General features: G+C 33.0%; 1 protein-coding gene across 3 annotated transcripts in view; it reads right to left on the bottom strand.

Annotated features, from left to right (window-relative positions):
- LOC145245908 (uncharacterized) overlaps window positions 1-26,898 on the bottom strand; it is a 388,923-nt gene that overhangs the window by 225,289 nt on the left and 136,736 nt on the right. For all 3 annotated transcript variants that reach the window (XM_080107649.1, XM_080107648.1, XM_080107650.1), the window contains one exon: window positions 297-894. In XM_080107649.1, the coding sequence (XP_079963775.1) occupies window positions 297-765 (469 nt within the window). In that variant the 5' untranslated portion in view covers window positions 766-894. The remainder of the gene's footprint in view (window positions 1-296; window positions 895-26,898) is intronic.

Below are 26,898 nucleotides of genomic sequence, written 5' to 3'. Positions count from 1 at the left end.
ATAAACCATAATAACCAGATATATTCTGACACTACATTAACCAAATTACTTACTTTTACAGTTTTAACAAAATGGTTACAATAATATCACAGGGACTCCATCACGCTGAACATCAACAGAATGCCCAGCAGCAATATATTACATATGAAAGATGCCGCTGTGGAATTTACACAGGTCCCACTATACCAAATAATATGTTTATTTAGTTTGTTGATCGCTCATGGGTGAAAACATAAAAGTTACTCATTAAAAAAAAAAAAAAAAAAACAAAAAAAAGAAGCAAAATGATCACTTACCAGCAATGATGATTTTAACTGCTGCTGTATTTCCATAAAGATCCAGTAAAAACCAGAGTTGAAGTTGTGTTGGAATGCCATCTAAAAGAATCCCTGTATAGTGATTGTTAACCGAAAAATGCAACTCTCCAAGAGAATTAACATAGAATGTCAGTATATGGTAAGAGACGGCATATTGTTCGGCTATGAGCCGCACCCAGAAGCCATCTTGTTTCACAAGGTCAGGGCATGCATAGCGGGGCAGTAACTGCTGTTCTTGTAAATGCTGTGGATCATGGGATGTGACACCGATACGCAGCGCACCTTTCCATGTCCTGATACACGTTAATTGAATGGAAATCCGACAGCCAATCGTAAGAGGCTGGTCACCGAACACGATTCCATCGCAGAAGAACTGTTCGTCGCGATAGGCATGGAGACGATCGTTGGACAGAGTGATCGCTGACCCATGAGCATGGTGAAATCTCATGTTCGTTGGTCTGCAACGCCATGAGAATCCCTAGCTCATATCTGGCAGCGATGAGCATCAAAAGGGCCAGGTGGCATCGTTTCACTTTGTCAAATTAAGATCCCAGTTTGTATAACGAGTCAAGTTTATCTGAAATCAGAAAAGAAATGCAATTTTAATCACATATTCAAAGAAACAAAATTATTATTTTCGTAAGACCACATGTAAAAAAAGTGAAAGAGTCTTGTTGTTATATATATTATATTTCTCTTAGTCTGTTTGTTTCACTTTTTTCTCAAAAACTAACTGGCTGATCTAGCTGAATTTTTTTATGGACGTTTGTTATTATAAGGTGCAGCGAACCAAGTACTATGGTATCTGCTCAATGCACAGTTAGGGATTGATAGGGATTAGTCACTACGATACTACAATTACTCTAGACCTTTGGCATAAAGCACCTATTTAGCTATAAATTTTGCCAGTTTTTAACAAGCTAAAAAATCTAGTTAGTTAATTAATCTCTTTAATAAATCTGATTATAATTAAAATATGAATTTAATTATCAAGTAATTAATCTCTTCAATAAATTTGAGTATACAGTGTTGCCCCTGCATCCATTCCCATAAAAATAAATCCACAATCCTTTTTGCAATCAAACGATACTTGTTTGAAATAAATTTTAGTCTATTCTTGACTTGCCCACCAAGTTTCAGTTATGAATGTCCAACAGTTTTTGTGTTTGTTCTATGATAAGCACACCTAGATAAGACGTGTACAATTCTAAGTAACTAACACATTCATCTCTTAACTTGATCATGATTGTCGTCCTCATTAGTTCAGCATTAATCTGCAGATTGTTTTCATTGGGATTATCTTTGTGATTACCCCACAGATAAAAATCAAGGGTGTGGGATTAAGCTCCGGTGAGTTTGAAGTCCATTGGGAATCATACCTCCTACTGATGAGACAATCACCAAAATGTCCCCACATATGATTAAAGGATGATAAATCTGAAAATGTTGGCTATTCATGAGTGAAACTTGATGTGCAAGTCAGTCATAGTTTATTTGTATAAAATACGATTGTATTGCAAAAAGAATTTTTAATTTTTTTAATGATCCCCCATGGTTGGCATTTTCTGGGAGCGGGTGGGAGTAGTGTGAAGCTAATTGCCAACCAAACTGAACAGAGAACTGAAATTTGATACAAATTATTTTTTTTAAATCGATAACTTCAGTTGCATAATCTTTATTTTCACATACCTGTTACCATATCAGTAAGCTTCTTTTGTTGTTTTTTATTCTTTTTAAAGTATTTTCGGGTCTGTTCTCTTGAATTTATTAAAGGTTCCAAGTGTTTTATTATGACAAATGCATTTTGACGGCATAGGTATTCCTGCTAGTTTACATAGATTATAGTTTATCTATATTAATATCATGTATACAGACAGCATAATTACATTGAAGCATCAATTCCCATTAAATCACCAAAGCTAAGAAACGTTGAGGCTGGTCAGTACTAAAATGGGTAACCGTTTGGGAATACCAGGTGCTGTATGTGCTCTCTGCTTATTTCTTGCATTTCTCCTTGCCACTGAAATCAAATAAGAAATGTGAGTCTGGATTGCACAACCCTTGCTTCACAATTACACACATGCAGCCACCCTTACAGAGGGTATCCACAGTTTCTCAAGACTGAACTGAGCTAATGAAGAGGGTGGGGCTGATATTAATATATGCAGTATCTGTCTGTGTGTTTCCACTAAGTATTTTACGTTGTCAAACAGCAAGTTCCATGTTACTTTGCTTGTCAAGTAAGCATTTACAAGAGTTCAAAAGCTTATGTTCTTTGTTTGGGTTTTTGTAGGCATCAGTAATTTGCTGCTGCTGCTGCTGCTGCTGCATCCTCCTCCTCCTGCAATGGTGTCCTACCTGGTACAGGCATTGATAACTATGGCTATCCATCTCTCTCCTTCGGGGCATTCATGAATTCATTGTTGCTCATCGGTTTTGAGATGCTCAGACTGTCAACGTATGTTTCTCGCTGTCGTAGATAGAGTAGTTTCATGATGGTCATGTACCACCTGTCTATCATGGTAATCCTTACCGAGCGAGATGTTCTGATTCAGAACCCTATTCACATTGTTTCTCAAAGAGATGATGTATTGCTATAGCTTTCTTTGCAGTTGTACAGACAGCAGATTGCAGTTTCTTTCTGTCCGAGCAGTGCCAATACTGGGTGATTGTCCTGACCATTGTACTCAGAGGTATCTTCTGCTCAGCACAACGAAATACAAAACCATGAACAGAATTATTTGTTTACTTTCGTATTTAATTAGTCACCTGCTTTTCACGAACTCATGTTATCTTGATCGAGAGGAGGGAAGACTAAATGGGTTCTTGACCATGCCCAGGGTTCTCCCACATACTGACAAAGGGAAGGTGGTACCTTACTTTTCCTTTGACAGTAATGCTGTCCCGCTACCCAAGGTTGTTTGTGGGCAATAATCAATTCTCCAGATATTACTTGGTTGAATTTACAATACGTCTTCAAGACGTGTTTGGGTTGCAGTTTAATGAACATTTTTTTAGTTTCTATTTACTTGCCTCCCCATGAAGGAGGATTAGACACAAGGTGTGTTTGTAATGTGCGGAAAATCCAACTCCCCCGAAAAGGACATTCTGAATTGAGACAAAAATAAAAATTGCCTCAGTCTATAGAAAGATTTCTTCTTCACTTACCAAGGACAGAACAGAGAATAAAAACGCTTCTGCTCAATCTCAAAATACCTTGGATACCCCCCCCCCCTGTAAGGATGGTTGCACGTGTTATTGTGAGGCAAGGGTTGCGCAATCCCAACCACACCTCTCCAGATTCGGCACTGTTTGAGTTCAGTAGCAAGGAGAAGTCCAGAACATTGTTTAAATTCGGTGATCTAATGGGAACCGGTGTGTGAATGTGATTATGCTGTATATACATGTACACCACTTAATATAAACCCAGCAGTATTCAAAATGGATTCCGCACAATTTATTAGATTCTTTGCCTTTGAAATGTAACACAATGGAGATTACAGTTCATGCCTTTTAACAGTATGAGTGTGTAAATAACTACAATAGATCTGATATCAACATGTGCACGATCGATGCCTCTGCTGAGTCTCAAGAGACAATGGACACCCCTGTAAGAGTAGTTGCACATGTAATTGTGAGGCAAGAGTTGCGCAATCCTCAACCACACATCTCCAGATTCGGCACTGCTTGGGTCCAGTGACAAGGAGAAGCCCAAGAATGAGTGGAAACAATGCCGAGATAAGCAGAGAGCACATACATCACCTGGAATTTCCAAAATGGTCACCCATTTTAGTACAGACCAGACTTAACATTGTTTAAATTCGGTGATCTAATGGGAACAGGTGTGTCAACGTGATTATGCCATGCCGAGAATAAAGAGGAGGCAGAGCAGAAAACAGAGGAGGAGGAAAGATAGAAGTTTTAATAGAATTATCTTACACTTCTGTCCCAGGCAACATCAGATATCCCTGCTAGTATATATAGATTGTCGCAATATTTTTGCAATGGGGTATGGTCCCTCACAGTTGGGAGATTCTATTTATAAACGCTGCTGCTAGGAACTGACGAATCAAATTAATTCGCGTTCTGTTATCAACCAATCAGAAACCAGAATTGCTCCATAAAAATTAAACCTATTTAGCAACCTTGTGTATGTTTTTTTTTTTTTTTTCATGTCAACACGAGAAGGATCTTTTGCTCATTGGCTGCAAAATTATACAATCTAGAACCTTTACAGAACAACTGTCTACTGAGAGTTCGTCATCTCCAGGACTTGTATAGAATAATTACCCATCGGAAACTCTTCTTTAACTAAACATGACTTACAACTCCAGATAGATCATTAAAATATAGTCTTAGGGTTAAATTTTTCCGAATAGAACAGTTCTGCACGACTTTTATGTCAGCTTACAAAGATTAAAATCAACATGCAATGATACTAAACCTTTTGGCTAGAAATGATTTTGATTCTGGAAAATATCAAAGATTTAAGGCTTAAACTTAAGGAATCTTAAAAAATTAAGATTCAAGAAATCTTACTAAATCGGTGTGTAAGGACTAAAGATCAAATTTAATACAAATCTGGAATATTTGAATTTTCACATAAAAGATTATGCTCATATTATGTTCCCTAAAAAAAACCCTTAAAATATTCCAAAAATATTAAGATTTGGAGAACATTTATTAATTAATTATTGTTAAAATTGTCGCAAAAATTGGAAACACCTGAAATTTTATCAGTCTTTACCTCCTTATCATGAAACTAAATTAACTAGTTCTCACATTACTCACACTTACATCTAACAGCTATGTTCCAAAATTCATGATGATCGGTTAATTAGTTTAAGAGTAAATCTTGTAAATACAAAAATATAGGCATATAATATATGAATAAGGACACACTTAAAATAACTGTATACCAAACAGAGTCAGTTTATAAACCATTTAAAAAAAGAAGTTAAATTTATTCAGTGGAATGCAAATTTATATTTCAAATGAGAAATATTTGATGCAGTATTTTTATGGCTACTATTTTTGTCTTCCTTCCCTAGAGAGTTCTTCTGAATGTTCATAGGGAGGAACGGTTTATAAAGTAAAGTGATACTCATATACTGTACTCCCCCACCCAGCCTTTCCACTCCATACATCGAAATGCAGAAACTTAATAAAGCAGTTTTACATATGTAACAAATTTGCATTTATCAAATTCCAGACCATGAAACCAAAGTTAGTGAATTTAGTCTTTTTTGTATTTTTTTTTTATAAAGTGAAAATACAAAAGTTCTAAATTATTGGAAATTAGCAATTTACATTTTAGGAATTTTGTTTTAGATGAGGATTAATAATCTATATATCTATAAAAGTGAAAGTGTGTGTGTGTGTGTGTGTGCGTGCGTGCGTGCGTGCGTGCGTGTGTGTGTGTGTGATGTTCTGTCTGTCTGTGTACATTTCCCTACCAAATAACTGTCAATTTTCGATCTAGAGACTCGAGGTCAGAAATTTGGCTGTTAAGGGGTCAAACTTCAACGATTTGACCTTTGAGAACTTTACCAAACTCCTCCACGAATTTTGGGTTTAAACACTTGAAATTTTAGATATAGGTTACTTGGACATGGATCTAACTTTATAATTTGATTTGAGCCCAAAACAATAAATGTTAAGGGGTCAAAATTGGGGTCAAAGTTTTCAAAAAAATTGACGTCTGTGGTCTCTACTAACTTTTCTCTATAGTAGTTAAGGAAGTCTATTATATAGAAAGGCATTACCGTACATATTCACACTTTTTAATATATACATATGCACATAAAGTTATGGACAGTACATAGGGCCCGAGCAAAGCCGGGCGGAACTACTAGTACATAATATTTGCATTTTTCATACTACTGCTCGCATTTTGTGTGTTATTTTCACAACGTTTTGGTCGATGTAACTTGTTGTAGAACTCGCAAATCTGCATTGAATTTAGAATGGGAACCATCATTTAATCCACAGGATAGCATGTTATCGTTCTGGGTCTTAAGTAATTTTTTATTATATTTTGAGTATCAACCACATTGAAGTATCACCCACATTGAAGATTGAACCTTCAACTTCCAGAAGAACGTAGCTTACAACTGAAATTTATCGTATACTTTATCGGTTATGCCACGAGCCCTTGTATGAATTTGGGGAACCTTAAACTTATTTTTGTTTTTAAAATGTACAATCTTAATACTTATCACTATAAATCAATATATATATTTTTTTTTTTTTTGCATAGACATCACCACTTATCAAGGCCAAGAGGCCACTCGAGGATAAGGGTTAAAGAGTGTACAGTAGAAATTGGACAATATAGTATATGTGTGCGTGTGTGTGTATGTGTGTTATTAAAGAGTAAATTTTTAACAAAGCAACACTTATCAAGCTAAGAAAAGCTCTACAGGAACAAACAAATATATTAAATGAAAGATGAAGAATTAAAATTATGTATAACTTTATTATCAAAACAATAAGGAAAAAGTAAAAAGGAAAATTAAGAAGAAACTCCTTAGGACACTATTCAAATTTCCATGGAGAAGTTTTTCTCATTAAGGCCAATTTAGGTCATTTTTCAAAGTAAGGTTATAGTAGCGATGGGACGATTCCAATATTTTTCACAATTCCGATACAATTACCGATTCCGTGATAAAATCCCGATTCTGATAAAATTACCGATTCCAATTCTGATTCTTTATAAATCTTTAAATATATTACTATAGAATTGTTATTTTCCCTGATTTCCGTAAAAAAAAAAAAAAATGTTAAATATGCAGATATTTTCCTAAACGCAAAAATGCACTTGTGGAGGATGATCTATCGATTTTAGCTTTAGTGGTATTTTAAAAATCAATAAATATTTATTATTTTATCATTATTACCAGCAATGGAAGATTTTACTTTAAACAAAATCAAATGAATAACGGCAATTAAAAGAATCGTTCTGGCATCAGAAAATAGGCACCAATTCTTCCAATTCCGATATCCCCCAAATGTTCCGATTCCGACTATACGCCCCAACACTATATGGCTTGTCATACCATTTTTCTGGGTCAAAATTTGATGAGGAATTAAAAAAACTGTCAAAAATATAAAATCTGGCCTTGCTTTAGAGATAATCTAGCATTTTCCAAGCGTGTCAAATCGCTGAATTGAAAATTAGTATTTTGACCGGTTTTACAAACATAATAAAACTATAGTCCTGGTACTGTTTTTTTTTTTTTTTTTTTTTTTTACTAGGAACCTAAAACTGAAATTGAAAATATAATACTTTTTATAAGTGGCTGGAAGATAGTAGTCTGTAACATAGAGGAAACACGACGGTAGGAAAGTATAAATGATTTTTAAAAATGCGTGGCGATTGAGTGGCCATATTGATTAAGGGCTGATGTGTTCGTTTTTTGTATGATTGTGTATAATCTGGAATAATAGAATGTGGTGGTTGCAGCCAATGAGAATAGACAGAATGTTACTGGGGAGAAGTCATTATTTTCGAATAGTGAAGTGTAATGGTACTTGTATGAGTATGAGTGTTTAATTCAGTTAATAAGGGTGTCAGGTCAATATGATTATAATGGTTTTATACTGACCCGGTCTTGACTGGGAAATACAGGATGATAGTTCCCATGTTGTATTAAATTCTATACTAGGTCTGCTAGTAGGTGATCATCGCCCAGCATATGTACTGCTCCTTTGAGAAGACATTTAAAGGTTGGAGGTTACGTCGACTGAAACGTTGTGAAAATATCTCTTCTTACTCTAGTGTCAACAATCACCGACATAATCTATTTAACTTTTACAAAAGATAATTTAGAACCATTTTCTTTTGAAATGTTTCACATTTAAATGAAAATGAAAATTTTCTTTTCATTTATATTAACATCTCAACAAGTTACCGTCATTTAAATCAATAATACAACATAATATCTTCACGTACTGTAGATATTGTGCAGAGAGAGAACAAGAAATTGACATGTAGCATCTGAAGAACAGATACTACACTTTGATCTTGGCCTGAGTTATTAAAGAAGTTAAGAATATTAATTTTCGTCTGCCTAATTGAAAGGAAACAAAACAATATCCCTGCTTTATCGTTATTTTCATGAAAAGTGCTTAACTGAGCTCCAATCTATAGTCCTCCCCGCTTGCCAAACTTTCACAAGAAACACCCGTCTAGCAGAAAGTACTATCAATAATTTCCCCCACTCTTTATCTGTGCCTAAACCTAAACGTAGATTCCATGAACAAAGCTTCTTTCTTAGAACTGCACGCCTATGGAATCGTCTTCCATTTTCCTGCTTTCCAGCTGACTACAATATGGTTGTCTTCAAGTCCAATGTAAACAAGTTCTTGATGAGCCATTCCATATAAGTTAACAAATTTACCGAATTTCCAAATACAACTATTTGAATGCCTAATTTGCATAACTATTTCTTAAAACAATTTATAACAAGTGAAGCATGCATGGTCCCCCGTGAGTGTACAATGAATGAGGCACAAAAAAAATAACTAAGTTCAGCATTTGCTCCTCACTCCTCGTTTAGCCCCCAAACTCCCCAGGGGACGTCAAATCCTGGTGAAAATGAACCAACAGTGCAGTTTTAGGCCTTAACATATGTAAATTTGAGTTTTACACCATGCAAAAAAAGAAATGACTAAGTCCATCATTTGCTCCCCCCCCCACTATTTAGCCCCAAAAGTCCCCCAAGACCTTATTTAACATATTTAAATTTGAGTTCAGCACCATGCAAAACTGCTAAATAGACATACACAGAAAATTTGGGGCAAATATGGTAAAATAGTCCCCACAATGGAGTGTTTTTATTAGCCCTAAAAGAGCCCCTGGGGCACACCCAAGAGTTATCGCAAAGTATAGACAAAAAAAATTATATAGAAATCAGTTAGTTACAACATTTTAGAAAGTTTTATAAAAATCCAAGGCATCAATATTTTTTAATAAGCACAAAAGTGTCAATTTTAGCCATTTTAACACGAAAGGCACCCGGTGGGGGTGGGGCAACCGGAGTTTTCCCGGAAAATCTGTTTTGTTACCTTTTTACTCATATCATGTTTAATGTTTGTGCAAAATTAAAAAAAATTCCAAGGTATAATTATTGAGAAAACTGCGGACAGACGAACGGACAAACAGGCGAATGGACGAATGGACAAGGGCGAATTTACAGGTCCACCCTCCTTTTGTCGGGGGACCAATAAATTGTTTAGTGTTATTCATTTGTTATTTTAATGTCATATTGTTTCTTTATATATGCAATAGTTTCGTTGATATTAACAGCAAATTAAAGTGAATTAATTAAAGGTAGGTAACTTTTCATAAACTAACATTGTTTGCTAGAAAGATACAGACGATGCATAAGCGAGAATAGTTCATAGAGAAAAGGGAAGGAAGAGGGTTATTGGCTGCTTGGCTCCCATTATGTTTCTCTCCTTCTCATTGATTATCCAGATAAAACATTGCTTGTGTATAGTTTACAGTAAAAGTTTTTTTTAATAATTAATACAAACGTTTTTTGTTCCGTATTTTTTTTACATCCATCATTTGTATATTACCATAAAAACTAATTACTGCCATTTAAATCAATAGTACAACATATCTTCACATACTGTAGATACTGTACAGACGAAAGATCCAAAGACAACTATTTGAATGCCTAATTTACATAATTAATTTTAAGCAATTCATAAAAATTAATGTTCGGTGTTATTCATTAGTAATTGTATTTTCATATTTTTTCTATATACATGCAATAATTAAAGTGATTTAATAAAAAGGAATGAATTACTAAAACCTTAGTTTTTGATACTATCGACATCCCGAAAGTGTTCGGAAGAAAAAAAAAGGAAATAAGTTGATTAACAATAAAGATTATACAGATTGATCTTAGTCGAGGAAGTTGTTCAGCAAGACATACAAAAGAAATATGATTGTTAATCAAGGTGTGTCAGTGATGAGAATAAAGGACCGGAAAATAAAGGTCAATATATTTAGAGTCATTTTACAGACAGTTTTAGGAATGGCAATAAGTTTTGTGACAGTTTATGTTAATTAAGGCAGTTTACGGACAGTTTTGGGTTTGTGACGATTGATAAAAGTTGCCAGTTAAAGTAGAATGATGAGATTAACCGAAAAAAGTTTTATAAAAATTTTTTTTAAAAATGTGGAATTAAAAGGATTGGTTAGTAAAGGTTTAAAAGAAATAATGAAAAATATGTTTTAGCATTTTTGGTCTACGTTTTATAAATAAATAGCAATTGTTCGCACGTTTTGTTTTCACCGTCTTTAGGCATACCTGTAAATACACAATAAAGATTGATATGCTGTAAGACAAAAGTACAATAAACGAATATTATAGATTTGTTTAAATATTAATCTTATTTTTCCATTTGAATGTGCATTGTACTTTCACTCTAATTCATAATTTATTAAGCTTTGTTTTATATTGTTTTGTAGCCAAGCGCTTAACAGAACAAATGATGAAAAGCATCAGAGAGAGGGAAAGAGAGTGAGAGAGACAGTTAGAGACTAAGATAAAGAGAGAGAGAGAGAAAGAAAGCAAGAAAGACAGAGAGACAGACAACGAGAGGAGACAGAGTAATACAGAGAGATAGACAAAGAGCAATAGAGAAAGCAATCGTGAGAGAGCAAAAGAAAGAGATAGAGCAAAAAGGAGAGAGAGAGACAGAGGGCAAAAGATAGAGAAACACAGAGAGCGAGATAGAAAGAGACAGAGAGCGCGAGAGAGAGAGAGAGAGAGATTGACAGAGAGAACGAGAGACATAGAGCACTATAGAGAGATGAACAAATAGCAATAGAAAGAAAGCAATAGTGAGAGAGCAAAAAGAGAGATAGAGAGCCAAAGAGAGAGAGAGAGAGAGAGGGAGAGAGAGACAGACAGACAGTTAAAAAGAGAGACGGACAGAAAGATAAAGAAAGAGACAGAAACAGACAGAGAGCAAAATAGAGAGTGAGAGAGAGAGAAAGTAAGAGAGAGAGAGAGAGAGCAAGAGAGAGAAACAGAGAGCGAGAGAGAAACAGAGTGAGAGAGAGAGAGAGAGACAGAAAGCAAGAGAGAGAGAGAGAGAGAGAATGGCGAGATCAAGAGAGTGTTAGAGTTTAGAGAAAGCCAACTTACAATATTATTTGTGTCGCTATAAAAAGGTGTTGAGTGTCCAACAAGTTTCCCAACTGTTCAAGATTGATTCCCGTTCATATTGATTGCCGTTACTGTTTGCTTTGACACAAAAGCTGATATGATTGCTAAACAAACACAACTTGCCAATAGACTTAGTAATAGAGAGCTGTGACATCCAGGAAACCGGAAACGGTTTCACTATTATTACAAAAGACGGCAAAGAAGTAGTGATGCCTTAGGTGTATCAGAATTTTTGTAGGAACATTTGACACCCCTAACACGAAACTGCGAATAAAATATAAAAATCTCGTAATTTCTCTGTTAAAAGTGGGTTATTTTCTTTATGGATTATACTTCCAAAGTAAACTATTAAAGTTGCTTTAAAAGTAATAGAAATATATATCTTTTTAAACAGTAATGAATTTTCCGAACTCAATATTTTTCAATTTTTAAACTTTAAAAATCTATCAAAATTTTTCTATTAGTTCTATTTTTACGATATTTTCAGGGTCAATGTGAAATTTTATGTTCTTCCCAATAAACCGAATATAATATTTTAGACAAACGTTTTTTTTTTTAATTCACGCCCCCCCCCATTTTCAAGTTTCTATTAAAAAGTAAATAATTAATTTACTCACAAATTGAAGAGAAATGGTCAATAAATAATATATTCAAATTTAAAACAAAAAAAAAAAAGTAGTGTTTTTTTAGAATTTTACCTGTAAAGTTTTAAGTTTAAAACTTTTTTTTTAAAACACGTTATTTCTTTTTTTAATGGAACCTTGGTCCTTGCTCCTTTAATTGAAAAAAAAAATTAGGGCTTGAATTACATTTTTCGATGAGTTATAAGCTTGGAAAGACAGAGGGTCGAATAATTCACGCCTCCCATTTTGAAATGTCTATTAAAAAGTAAATAATTAATTTATGTACCAAAGTCTTATATATCACAAATTGAAGAGAAAAGGCCAATAAATAATATATTCAAATTTAAAACAAACAAAAAAGAACTGTTTTTTTTTAGAAATTTACCTGTAAAGTCCGAAGTTTAAAACCTTTTTTTTTTTTAAAAAAACCCACGTTGTTTTCTTTTTTTTTTTTTTTTTAATGAAACCTTGGTCCTTGCTCCTTTAATTGAAAAAAAAATTAGGGCTTGAATTACATTTTTCGATGAGTTATAAGCTTGGAAAGATGGGGTGGAATTATTCACTATTTTCACGAAATTTCTGACACACCTAGTGATGCCTATTTCGGAATCCCTTATTTTAATCAATAATTTAATTTTAACCTTTACACAATAAAATTTGAAAAACAAAAAAACAAAAAAATTATTTTCTATGAGATGTTCACTAACGTTTTCGTTGATTTTTATTTTTATAACTATACCGAGACATATTTTATTTATTTATTTATTTATGTTTAATCAGGAACATGGAATAGCGTCTGGCGTATGCTGAAATATTGAATATCTTTTGACTATACATTTTTTCTCATGGTTGACAAACTATAAGAATTTTATTATTACTTGACAGCTGGAATATTTGAAAAGTAATAGAAATATATATCTTTTTAAACAGTAATGAATTTTCCGAACTCAATATTTTTCAATTTTTAAACTTTAAAAATCTATCAAAATTTTTCTATTAGTTCTATTTTTACGATATTTTCAGGGTCAATGTGAAATTTTATGTTCTTCCCAATAAACCGAATATAATATTTTAGACAAACGTTTTTTTTTTAATTCACGCCCCCCCCATTTTCAAGTTTCTATTAAAAAGTAAATAATTAATTTACTCACAAATTGAAGAGAAATGGTCAATAAATAATATATTCAAATTTAAAAAAAAAAAAAAAGTAGTGTTTTTTAGAATTTTACCTGTAAAGTTTTAAGTTTAAAACTTTTTTTTTAAAACACGATATTTAATTAATTATTGAGTTCGGAAAGTTACCATATGTAAAAAATCTATTAAAAAAAAAAAAAAAAAACACTGGCGTACACCTAACGATAAAAAGCTTCTTTTTTTATTCAAACTCTTTTATAAAGAAATTTTCAATTAATATTTAAGATTTCATAAAAGTTTACTCTCTGACAAGAAAAATATTGTTTTCGAAATATCTGGATATAAAGGATTACATAGGTGACCATATAATCTTATGTATAAAAGGCTATATGTCTGTCTGTCTGTCGGTCTGTCTCCATATCTTCAAACTATCTCTTTCAAAACTAAAAGTCATAGCGTGGGCCTCAAATGATTGGATTTTTTATGGACCATTCTTTTATGGGTCTTTCACCGGTTAAAAAAGTGTTTAAGGGGTCAAAATTAGGTCAGAATTGAAAAAAAAAATCGTTATACATTTTGCACATTCATCTTAGTTCATTTTTAACCAGTTTATATGCGTGTCACGTTGGTACGGTGGTAACGTCACCAGCTTTGAATGCTTTGCTTTCAATTTAGATTCTAGATAATGGTACTCAAATACCTTTTTTTCTTCTTTTTTGCTTTTGAAATCATGACTCTATAAAAATATATACGAAATTTGGACAAATCAAAATATCATATTTAAGCGTATTTACGACCAGGCAAAGCTGGGTGCCCCCCAGCAAGTATATATATATATATATATTACATAGAAAAATGCAAGCATGAAAAGTAATATGTAAACTTACTTACCAATTTCTTAATTTGACTAAATAAAAAAAATCAAATAAAAGACGTAATTAGGTAAATAAACAGAAAGAAGGGACAAAACAAGAGAGAAACAGAATTAACGGGCGACGTCGTAAGCGAAAGATTATCAGCCCCAGCACGGCAAAGAACATTTTGTTAACTCTCTCTATATAACCCAAATAAGAGGGGCATGTGAGCGAATTTCCGCTATGATTTAAAGGGGTCGAATATGAAAAAGTTGCTATAGTAACCAACAGCTAATTAGAAGAAACCGTCTCTCACGTTCCTTACTTATTCTGAAGACTTTTGAACACCAGTAATTTTATTATAACTTTTGTTTTAATGAAGGAAAATTGAAAATTTTTGTTTTAAAATATAGTTGAGAAGGTGACCTATAAACTGTAAAAATTGTTTGAAATTTGGTCACAAAATGAGTTAGCGATGAAGCTTTAAAGCAATTCTACATGAACAAAACTAACACTTAACCATTTATACAAACACTACCACGTTTGAATGATATACCTATATATCTATAAAAGTGTGTGTGTGTACATTTCCCTACCAAACTACTCTGTCAATTTTTACTCAACAGACTCGAGATTGTACATAAGGGGTATCGAGATTTAGGAAAATCTTTTTATTCGGTTTTCGGACAGAAATTTCGCTGTAAAGGGGTTAAAGTTCAACGATTATGACCTTTGAAAACTCTACCAAACTCCTCCAATAATTTTGGGTCTAAACATTTGAAATTTTAGGTGTAGGTTACTTGGACATGGATCAAACTTTTTCATTTGAGACCAAAACAATAAATTTTAAGAGGTCAAAATTGGGGTCCAAGTAAAAATAATTTGACCTCTGTGGTCTACCAAATTACTCAATATTTGGTTTAAACATTTGAAATTTTACATAAAGTGTATTCAGACATAGGGCAAGCTTTTTAATTGGTTTTTGGCTGAAAATGTGGCTGCTACGGAGTCAAAGTTCAAAAGATTTGACCTGTGCGGTCTCTAGCAAACTATTTAGCCAATTTTGGGTCTAAACATTTGAAATTTTACATAAAGGGCATTCAAACATGCAGCAAGCATTTTAATCAGTTTTTGGGCGAAAATTTGGCTGCCAAGAAATCAAAGTTGAAAGAGTTGACCTTTGTAGACTCTATCAAACTCCTCCACCAATTTTGGGTCTAAACACTTGAAATTTCAGATGTAGGTTATCTGGACAGGAGTCAAACATTTTAATATATATATATATATATATATATATATATATATATATATATATATATATGCACAGAGTTATGAACAATACAGAAGGCCCGAGCAAAGCTGGCCTTAATTGCTAGTATATAAAATAAATCTCCAAGTCCCAAATATAAAGTTTACTCAGTTGATCATTTATTACTTTTCAAAAGGTATCCATATCAATATTGTTTCGCATTGCGACTAACAAGTCTGCAAAGTTATGTTATTGCTGCATATTTAGTCACGTACTTATCAAATGTTTACTTTAAACTAATAAAACACCATTTGACTATGGTTCATGTAATCGACAATTTGCTTTTTCTTCTTGTTTCGAAACAAGAAAAGGCAGAACGTGTCGGTTACATGAACCATGCAAGTTGTCCAAAATGGTGTTTTATTAGTTTTTTTTTTTTTTTTTTAAGGTAAACATCTAATGAGTACGTGACTAAATATGCAGCAATAACATAATTTAGTAGACTTGTTATCTGCAATACGAAACAATATTGTAATGGATACCATTTGAAAAGTAATAAATGATAAACTAAAAAAAAAACTTGATATTTGGAACTTGGAGAATTATTATATTACTCTATATATGCTCTGGAACCCAATAAAAAGTCATTCATTGAGCTTGAACTTTTTTCAAAATTTGCAAAATTTACATATGAAATTTTTTTTTTTTTTGTTTATTATAAAAAAACTATTCATGCGAAAGATTTTTTATCCATTACGATTGGTGTATACAAACCGAGTATGTTTCAAGTAAATAATTGAACTATATGAGTTAAGAAAAATCAGTCAACTTTAGCAAATAAGCATCATTCCGACTTCCTGTCGTCGAATACTCTAATGACTGCTGATTGTGAAAGCCTGCCGATATAGTTTCAGCGAATATCGGAATACCTGAATTTCAGCACTGACGTCTGACTATTAATAATAATTTTAAACATTCTTCAGAATGCTTGACTACATTATCGAACACATAAGATTATATTCATAACTAGCCTGGGTGCTCGACGTTGCTCGGGTGTTTGGAGGTGTGTGTTAGTAGGCAGGCAAGTTCGAACCCGTACCGCGAAGGAGGAAAAGAATGTGAAAAAAAAAACATGACATCTTTGCCATTGCGTCCATCACCAAACTGGCAGTGGCCAAGGTTTAAATTAAGGCTAGTCAATCAAAAAGAGAGATAACTTTCGAAAATATAGGTGAAAAAAGCGACCCTTTCTTGTAGAAAAGTTTCCAGTTGAGTGTGAAGGAATTATGTTTTGGGCCAATTTTTTCGATATTTGCTGTCCGAAGGGCCGAGCTTCAAAACGATACCAATCTCGTGAAAATCCGTCGCCTCTGTTGAAAGTTTTAAGCATGCATGCATACATACATACATACATACATACATTTAAACAGACAGGTGATATTTATATTATAGATGATGCCTTAGTCTGACTCTTATACTTATCGTAAATACCTTCTCAAACATGTTGTACGCTTTCGATTTTCATTTAATAAAGTGATTATCGATTTCATAAACAGTGGCAGACATCTTGCGTTTTTTTTGTTTTTTTTGTTTTTTTTTTGTCATTACAAATAGGTTATCTTTTAGAAAATCGAACGACTTTTCTTCCAGTCTTTATATACCCATGTAAACCATATCTCATTTTTCATTCGATTGATTTCCGTTCCAAAATACTTCATTTAATAAGAAAAACCAACTTATTACTTACTTCGCACTTTTTTGTTTAAAATCTATATATTAATACCGTTAGCACCTTTGACATACGTCCATACGAGTGTCACGGTTTCCAGATTATAAATTATTCGATCTTATTTAAAAGGGGGAAAGAATGCGATAACATATCACAAATATTAAATTAGTATATAGATACGCTAATTTAATGTCTGCAGTATATTATCACCTTCTAATCATCGTTTTTAATAAATAGGATCTCCCGATCACCAAAGACGCAATGTAAAAATTTAAAAAATTCATTAAAAGAAAACGATGTTGCTTTTGGGCCGTAAGTGAAACGTAAATATACTTTCTTTGTCTTCTGGCTAGGATCCAAAGTTAGTAACTGTTCTATCTAAAGATGACATAATGATATATGTGGAAATATGTCACATGCTCTTATAAGGAGATTGGAGATAAACCATAATAACCAGATATATTCTGACACTACATTAACCAAATTACTTAGATAAATACTTTTACATTTTTAACAAAAGGGCTACAATAATATTGTGGGGTCTCTCTTCATGCTGAACATCAACAGAATGCCCAGCAGCAATATATTACATATGAAAAATGCCACTGTGGAATTTCCACAGATCTTGTTAGTATATATAAACATATTTATAACGGAAAAATAATAAATTAACCCGTATTAGACTACAGTACCCGGAGTGAAATGGGCTAACGGGGTGGAATGGACTACAAATTAATATTCATTTTTTTTTTTCAAAGAAATAAATTTTTAGACTGAAATACTTCTATGATGATCTTATTTTATTTCACAACATTTTTTTTTTTTTGCATAATTTTTTTTTTTTACAAGATTTTTATTTTACATTTTTATTTTACAACATTTTTTTTTACATTTTATTTTACATTTTTTTTTTACATTTTTTATTTTACAACATTTTTTTTTACAACATATTTTTCTCTCCTTTATCACTGAACAATAAATTCAGTAAATTTTTACTTTAACGGCAACTCAACACTCACCGTTAAAATGACGATTTTTTATATGATTCCGGATATGCTGAAAACGAATATCACATTCAAAACTTTTTGCAATGAAGAGCGAATAAAACTTGTGTCAAATTTTAGAGGTATGCTTTGTTGTAATTGTTAATTTTTGGCTACTGTCTTGGAGCTAAAACAGGTGAGAAGAAAACTTTTTAGAATACATAAATTAACTGAAACATTAAGAACGTAAAAAAATGCAATTCACTTTCTTTAATTAGATTTTCCTTGTTTCACAAAACGATAAAATTAAACAAAGAATATCTCAGTGAACAATGTAATAAAAACAAATTTTTTAAAAAATTATTAAAACATTTAAATCATTATTTCTATTATTATTTTTTTTTTTTTTTAATATTTAAAATAATCATTCTTTTCGGTTTAGTGAACCATTTGTCATTTTACAGAAACGCAGCGAGAAGGGCAATTCATTTTTTGGGACATCAGCACGCCAGGACACCAAAAAGTATGCCAGTGCGGCAAATTTCATTCTGTCAAAAAAAAAAAAAAACTTTCTACAGAACAAAAAAAAAACTTACTTTTACATATTTATCTAGCGAATAAACATAAAATTATATATGAAAAACCACGTTTATTATTTTTTAAATCCAACAACGGAGTTGAAGTCGATGCTTTCGATTGTAAAATCAAACTAACTTTTTTTTTTTTCTAAATAATAAACGTGTTTTTTTTTAAATATATATTTTTATGTTTATTCGCTGGATAAATGTATAAAGATCATTGTAAAAATATATTTTATTCATTTTTATTCTTTAGAAAAAATAATTCAGCGGTACGCCACAAAAAGTTTTATCAAAAACGTTAGCTTTGTTTAACAATCAAAAACATCGACTTCAGCTCCGATGAAGGTCGACATTAAACTAATTTTTTACGAATATATTTTACTACACAATACAATTTTTTTTATTATTTTAAATCTTTAAATAAAAAAAAAGAAAGAAAAAAGTTAGCAATTTAATAGCAAATAATGTTCTCACTATTCACGGTTTTGTTGCCTATTACAATCCCTTTTTATTCTCCTCCTGTTTCGATAAGCGATTAAACTACATTTCATTCTGGGAGACGTTCTTGACACTCAGCCTGCTGTCAGGCTGAAGTATGGTTCTGCTTAATCCTAAAAGGTCCACCCTCACAGGCTTTACCTTCTCTCAGAAGTTAGTTTATTGCTAATCACCTGAGGCACTCCTACCGTGGAATGCCGATGGGGCTGTTCAGACATTTTTTTAGTTCAGAGCACATTAGTCCTAGTGTGCTAACTTTTCAACACCATACCTGGCCTTTTGTCTACTTACCTTGAGAGGAGGTAAATAAATATAGATTTTATGGGAAAGAAAGCGGAAGAAAAGAGAGAAGGAAAAGAGCATGATTTATGTATCTGATAGTGTCACTATTTTGTACTTGACTCTGTAGGTCAACCGGCGAACATGTTTAACTTAGAGACAAGGGTTGTGAGTTCGAGGTCCCCAGATGCTGGGAAACTTGTTACTTAAATAGCTTGTCCTCAAACCGCTTGTATTTGCAACTCCATCCTTGCTCCCTAACTATAAGAATGTGCAAAACTTTAAAGGTAAACAAGCATCTCACTCCACAATTCTCCATTGTGAGATATTATCTCACCTTGGTTTTTCCCTTAGCAGAATGAAAGAAAACAATCAGAAATCACAACAGGTCCACCTTTAAACTTCTATGTAAATTTTATTAAAGTAAAAAGATCCAAATTGCAAAAGATGCGCCATCTTTAGCTTTCTGCTAAAACAGAGCTGGTAACACCCTTAAGGGTGGTAGTTCATGGTTTATCTTTGTGTTTGCAGGATTCAAGACTCCACACTGTTCGAAGTATGACTTGGCAGTTAGTAACAACAATCAATCTGATAGGTTCAAACAAAACCGTGGGCGGTCAAACCGACCAATGAGGAGCCTGCTTATTTCTGCAGAATTTCTTACACCATTTAGAATGCGCTTATACAGTTAAACCCTCATTCACAAAAGTTTTTAGGTCTCAGTGGCAGTGTGCTATATTTAGCATGAAATGAATACATATACACTTGTGCCCGATATTATTCATACCCCCCCCCCTTGAAAATTGAGTTTATTAGGTGTAACTTTGTAAGAATTTATTGTTTACGTCCATATTGATACATATTCTTAATAAACCTCTTCTGATCATTTTCGTCATTTTAAAATCTCGGGATACTTGTAATAAAAGAAATATACAGCTATTTATAAAATATGCAATGTTCAAAAATAATCATACCCCCTTATTTTTTCAGTATTAATCGAGTTTCTGACTGTTTGTTTCCTGTTTGATTCTTATTTTGAATGCTTTTATACAACCTTCGATTAATTTCATTTCGTTTTTTGCATTTTTCAGAAATTAAAATGATATCAACTGAAAACCAATAAAAGAATAAAAATTATTAGAATGGGGAAGAAAAAAGAGCTTAGTAATGATCTTAGGACTAAAATTGTGAATTCACATAAGGATGGTTTAGGTTACAAGTCAATTTCCAAGAAATTTGAGGTCCCTACAGCAACAGTACAGAGCATCATCAAAAAATTCCAGAGCCACCACACAACAAACAACTTGATTGGTAGAGGAAGGAAAAGGAAACTGTCTGCTAGAGCCACCAGGAATATTGTAAGAAGTGTTAATACAAATCCAACCACCACTACTAAGGACATTTTAGAAAATCTGGAGTCTTCTGGCATAAAAATATCAAGGCAAACATTGCAAAGGACTCTGCATGAAAATGGTCTGAAAGGAAGAAGACTAAGAAGGACCCCATTGCACACGGGAAAAAACCTAGCAGCACGTCTAAAGTTTGCTAGGACCCATGTGAATTCTCCAGAATCCGTTTTCTCAAGTATTTTGTGGACTGACGAAACAAAAATTGAATTGTTTGGCCATATGGATGCTTCTTACGTTTGGAGGAAGAAAGGAGAAGCTTACAACCCAAAGAACACCATACCCACGGTGAAACATGGTGGTGGTAGCCTAATGTTTTGGGGCTCCTTTTTGGCTAGTGGTCCAGGTAGTTTGGTCAAGATAGATGGAACCATGAAGAAGGAGCAATATTTGGAGATACTCCAGAAAAACATTAGACAGGATGCGGAGAAGCTCCATTTAGGACCAAACTGGGTCCTTCAACAGGATAATGATCCAAAACATACTGCCAAAATAGTCAAGAAATGGTTTGAGGATAATCAAATTAATGTTTTGGAATGGCCTAGCCAGAGTCCCGACCTGAACCCTATCGAAAACCTCTGGCACATATTGAAAACTGGGGTTAAAAAGCGGAAACCTAGAAATTTGAGGGATTTGGAGTACTACTGCATTGAAGAATGGTCAAAAATCAGTGTTGATGCTTGTAAAAACCTTGTTGATAAATATCCAAAACGGTTACAGGCAGTTATTAAGAATAAAGGGCATGCTATTGACTATTAGTAAGAGAGGTATGAATAATTTTGAACTAGTACCATTATTGTTTTTCTTTGTATAATGTTTCAAACTTGCATAATTTATTTATTTGTTGAGTTTAAATTAAATGCTTATGCTTGATTTATTGTTTGAAATCCCTTTAATATTGTCTACCGTCTGGTTTGAGCAATATTCTTATAGAAATCTCAAAGATCCGAGGGGTATGAATAATATCAGGCACAAGTGTATATTTTTTTCCGAAAGTTTAAATGAGATAAGCCATCAGTACCGTCGGTTTCAAACCTAATAATAGAGGACCGTTTTAGATACTCATCAAGCTCTCTTCAGCCGATACTCATCTGCTTCAGAACTGGAATAGGAATCATATAGAAATATTATAAGATCACATTCAAATCTCGTATACCTGAAACAACCTAAAATTCAAAATTCAAATAAATATGAAGTCTTAAAAAATGTCCGTTAAATATTTTGGATGCAACGGAAAAAAAAAGAAAAAAAAAAAGAAAAGTAAAACCGAAAGGGAAAAAAAGAAAAAAAAAAAAAAAAGAAGAGGAATGTAATAATCTTAAACACTTCAAATATATTAAAATAATACAGGGTGACCCAAAAAAAACAAAAGCTAAATGGAGGCCATCTAGAACATATGCTGTAGAACGGAGAAAAAAAAGGCCAAAGACCCTAGTGTTTTGATGTGCTTTTTTGAATATAATAAACTAGTTATGACCAAAGTTTCATTTCATTCGGACAAAACACTAAGAAACGGGGCCTAATTAGAGTTGGGGCCCGTTTTTTGGGGGTCACCCTGTATATATGACAGAAAATTTTTAAGAATATTAAATTCCTCTTATTTTAATTGAAATTCATTGAGATGAGCATTATTTATTAATTTTTATTTCTTGCAGACTATTATCTTTATCTTAATTGTTTCACAACGTTTCCGCCAACTATTCCTCTGGCCTTCGTCAGGTGGTAACCGCGACAGATAGGAACTCTGAATCTCGTGACTGCATTCACTGCCTTCCGTAGTTGTTGTCGTCTCACCATGTTTTGACCAAGTAAGCCTCTGGCCGGCTTTAGGTAGGATTGAAACCACTATCTCCAGACAATTCTCACCTGAAACCGTAGAGATTCAACGTCTCTATCAACTGGCGCAGAGGAATAGTTGGCCGAAACATTGTGAAGCAACTAAGAAAAGATGAGGATAATAGTCCGCAATAAATAAAATTATTAAATTCCTTCTTTTTTCTTTTTCTCCCTTTCGGTTTGACTTATCTCATCTAAACTTTCTGTAAATAATATATATATATATATTCCTGAATATGAACAAAGACAGCTGCCGTAACAAACAACATGATGTTGAGTCTTCTATGAACTTGTTTTCTCCCTGTTTTTTTTTTCTATTTAAGGAAAGATTTTCTATTTTTTTCTGAAGAGTATATGCACGAAAAATAGACGGTATTGACATAATAATAACCGTTTGTTTCTGCATAACGAAATCGGTCTATAAAAAAAAAAAAAAATGTACCAAAATCTTAACATATTGGAGGAGTGTTTTGAATGAAAAATAAATATTTCGATCTTGGAATATAACTATACTGCTATTCTTTTATATTAGCTCTGTTGTTATATTTAGTATACATTGAGCTTCTAAACAAAAAGGATTTGTATACATCAAAAGTGAAATATATTTGAAATTTTTTTTTTACCTACACAACACACACTATATATAAATATATCTATAAAAGTGACATTGTCTGTCTGTGTGTGTACATTTCCTTACTGAACTACTCTGTCAATTTTCAATCTACAGACTCGAGATTTGACATAAGTGATATTGAGATTTGGGAAAATCTTTTTATTTGATTTTCAGCCAGAAATTTGGCTATCAAGGGGGTCAAAGTTCAAAGATTTGACCTATCAAAACTCTACCAAACTCCTCTGCCAATTTTGGGTCTGAACACTTGAAATTTTAGATGCAGGTTACGTGGACAGGGATCAAACTTTTTAATTTGATTTGGAGCCCAAACGACAAATGTTAAGGGGTCAAAATTGGAGTCAAAGTTTTTAAAAAAATTACCTCTGTGATCTCTACCAAATTACTCAGCCAATTTTTCCTCCCCTACCCAGCCCATTCCCCTCTCTGGACATATACGTAAAGACAACTCATCTTTATATTGATTCCTCTACGAATGAGTCGGCATAAGGAAAGTAACTTATTCATTAAAAAACTCAGAGTTACTTCCCTTTAGTAAAAGAGAAAAATCGATCTCCCTAACGAAATATGCGGCAGTTTCTGTAAAAGAATTAATCATTTTTCCTGAATTTTAGATATTCATCCAGAGCAACACTGATCAAGAATATACCAAGGGTATAGGTAGGAGAAAAACAGTCAGCAGGAAGAGAGTTCCACAAGCCTACAGCTCTTGGAAAGGAAGATGCATCATAACTATATTCCAATACAATTACTGATTCTTTGAAAATTTTAAAAATATTTAGTTAGAGAGTTGTTGTTTTGTTTTTATTTGTTTTTATAATTTTCGAATTATTGTAAAATTTTGTGCAATGCGTGCATATATTTTTGCAAATGTGGGGAAGGGCATATATAACATGATTTGATCTATTTTTTTCTTTAATCTTTTCTCCATGTATTCATTGAAAATAGTGATTTGATCAAATTACTGAGAAATTTCCATCTATATTTTTCCCTTGTGTCAATTTTCTTATTTATTCACCTGTGCCATTTTACTTGTGCAATTTGTACTATGCCATATCTTCCGGTTAGGGCTAGAACAACAGAATATTTTTTTTCATTGTTTTTACTCTCGAGTATATATTCAAGACAGCTAGACACAATTAACCAAGAACCACATCATCACTCTACATAAAAACATAAGATATCTATGGATATATATCTGAGAGTCAAAACAAGGAAAAGCATATGCTGTTGTCATAGCCCTACTTCCGGTGCAATTTTTACCTAAATACCATGGCTGGATCTATAGATTTAATTTTACTGATAGTTAAAAATCAATACATATTCATCATTTTATCATTAGTGCCAGCAATTGAAAATTATATTTTAACCAACAACAAAAGCAATTAGAAAAGTCGTTTTTAGAATCAGAAATTAGGCTCAATTTATTTTTTCTGATACCAACCTCCTCCAAAAGTTCCAACTTCTCCGATTCTGACAAATTGTCCAAACACTACTTATAACTAATTTTACAGGTAGACACCGGTTACCTAGGTAAATTCCGTGTATACTGTATATAAAATCGGATCCCGTAAAACAGTGAACAGGGCACACAAAAAGGCAAAGGTTGACCAGCCTTTAACCAAGTTAATTTTTTTTATGGATGAATGGAGCAAAGGCTACAAATCTTTAATGAATAGAACCTTCAATGAACACTACCTTCAACCACTACCAGTCATTACAACAAGCAGTAAGCCTATGACGACAAAAACCCACTCAAACTTAGTAGAAGACTAGTCACTCATGAACTAACTGAACAGGTGAAATATATACTGTTTATATTGGGACAGTCACCAGGACCTATAGAAAACCAATGGTTGAGCAGCCTTCAATTGACATAAACTTCGCCAGATAAATAAACCAACAATTACAAACAAGTCTTCAGTCCAACAAATACTGCCTTCAACAAACAGAACTTTCTACAAATACCATTTATCAGAGTAAGCTTATAACGGAAAATGTTTTTATTTCTTAAAATTCTTTTCATATATACAGAAAGGAGACTAATATATACATTGGGAGTTTTAGTATTAAGTTTCTCCGGAGAAAAATAGCTATCTATCTAGATAGAGAGATAGATAGATAGATAGATAGATAGAGAGAGAGAGAGAGAGAGAGAGAGAGAGAGGGACAGACAGACAGACAGACAGAAAGAGAGACTAGTATTCTCTTAACTAATTAGTTTACTATTTTATTAAGGATAAATGGATGGACACAGTGATTGGGGGAGGGGGATTTCGCTTTTGGTGATTATCAAAGTTTTCCTCTCAGTTATTATTCTTGATCTGTCCCATGCAAGACCCATTTCAAACTCTTGTTTCTTTATCAAACTTAATATCCATGATGTCATGCGTCATGTACACTGACATCTGTTTTTATCCTACTTTGACCTGCTTAACCTCATAACTAACCTTCCTGTTATCTTTTGTGGAAATTGGTTTGTCTGCCAAATTTTGTGTCACTTCGATCTGTATTTAGTTCGACCTTTGTCAAGAATAACATTAACTGATGTAATCCCATCCATTGTGCAAGACTGATTAGAACTGAGCAGCAGTCTACAGATACTACACTATGATTCTAACCCGAATGGTCAGGTGTACTTTTTGTTAAAATCAAAACAATAATTAAATTTAAAAAAAAACAATAGCAAATAATTAATAAGATCCCCCCTTTCAACACTAATAAGCAAATTAGTTAACCTTGCCACTGATATCGTATATACAGGGTGGTCAAAAAGTCAGGTAACATTTTACAGAAAAACGAGATTAGCAATACACGTATATTTAAGTACCATACATTGAAATATAAAATGAAACAAACATGAAATATGTTTATTTTGTTAATTGTCGTCCATTTCTCTCTATCAATCGCTGGAAGCGATTAACCACTGATTGTGTAACACGTGTAATCATGTCAGCTGATATCCGCGCAATCTCCTCTTCAATAAATAACTTTAAAGACGCTATTGTATCAGGCTTCTTGCCATAAACGCTATCCTTTACATAGCCCCAAAGCCAGAAATCAGGAGGGGTAAGATCCGGAGATCTGGCTGGCCATTCAACTGGGCCACGGCGACCAATCCATCGTTGTGGAAAAATTTCATCCAAGAAATAATATTAAACGAATAGAGATTATAATGGATCATATTGTTTTTTCTACCTTTAACATGTTACCTGACGTTTTGACCACCCTGTAGTCGCCGAGCTAACCGCTTATACCAATCCTCCAAAACGCCAACGATTAGTCAGTAAAACGAATTATTTACATGATCTGACACAACTCACTTTGCATCACAAATGTCTCTCGACAAACAGTTGTTGGGATATAGCCATAAACAGAGGTTAAGAGTTCAAATTTACTTTTTTTATTCCAATTTTGTCCCAAATAAAACTTAGTCATTTCAAATGACAATATTAAGCAGTCGTTTACTTTTACTTATTTCTCTCTATGCAATTTATGGAAATTAGGCTCCCGTTGCTATTTCTATCTATATATAAACTTATGTGCATATGTTTATATATTTTATGTACGTGACTAATTCATAAACTAA

The sequence above is a fragment of the Euprymna scolopes genome, chromosome 23 (genome assembly GCF_053919585.1).
Source record: "Euprymna scolopes isolate OS-2025 chromosome 23, ASM5391958v1, whole genome shotgun sequence".
NCBI classification, from domain to species: Eukaryota; Metazoa; Mollusca; class Cephalopoda; order Sepiida; family Sepiolidae; genus Euprymna; species Euprymna scolopes.
This window is presented reverse-complemented; position numbering and strand designations above follow the sequence as displayed.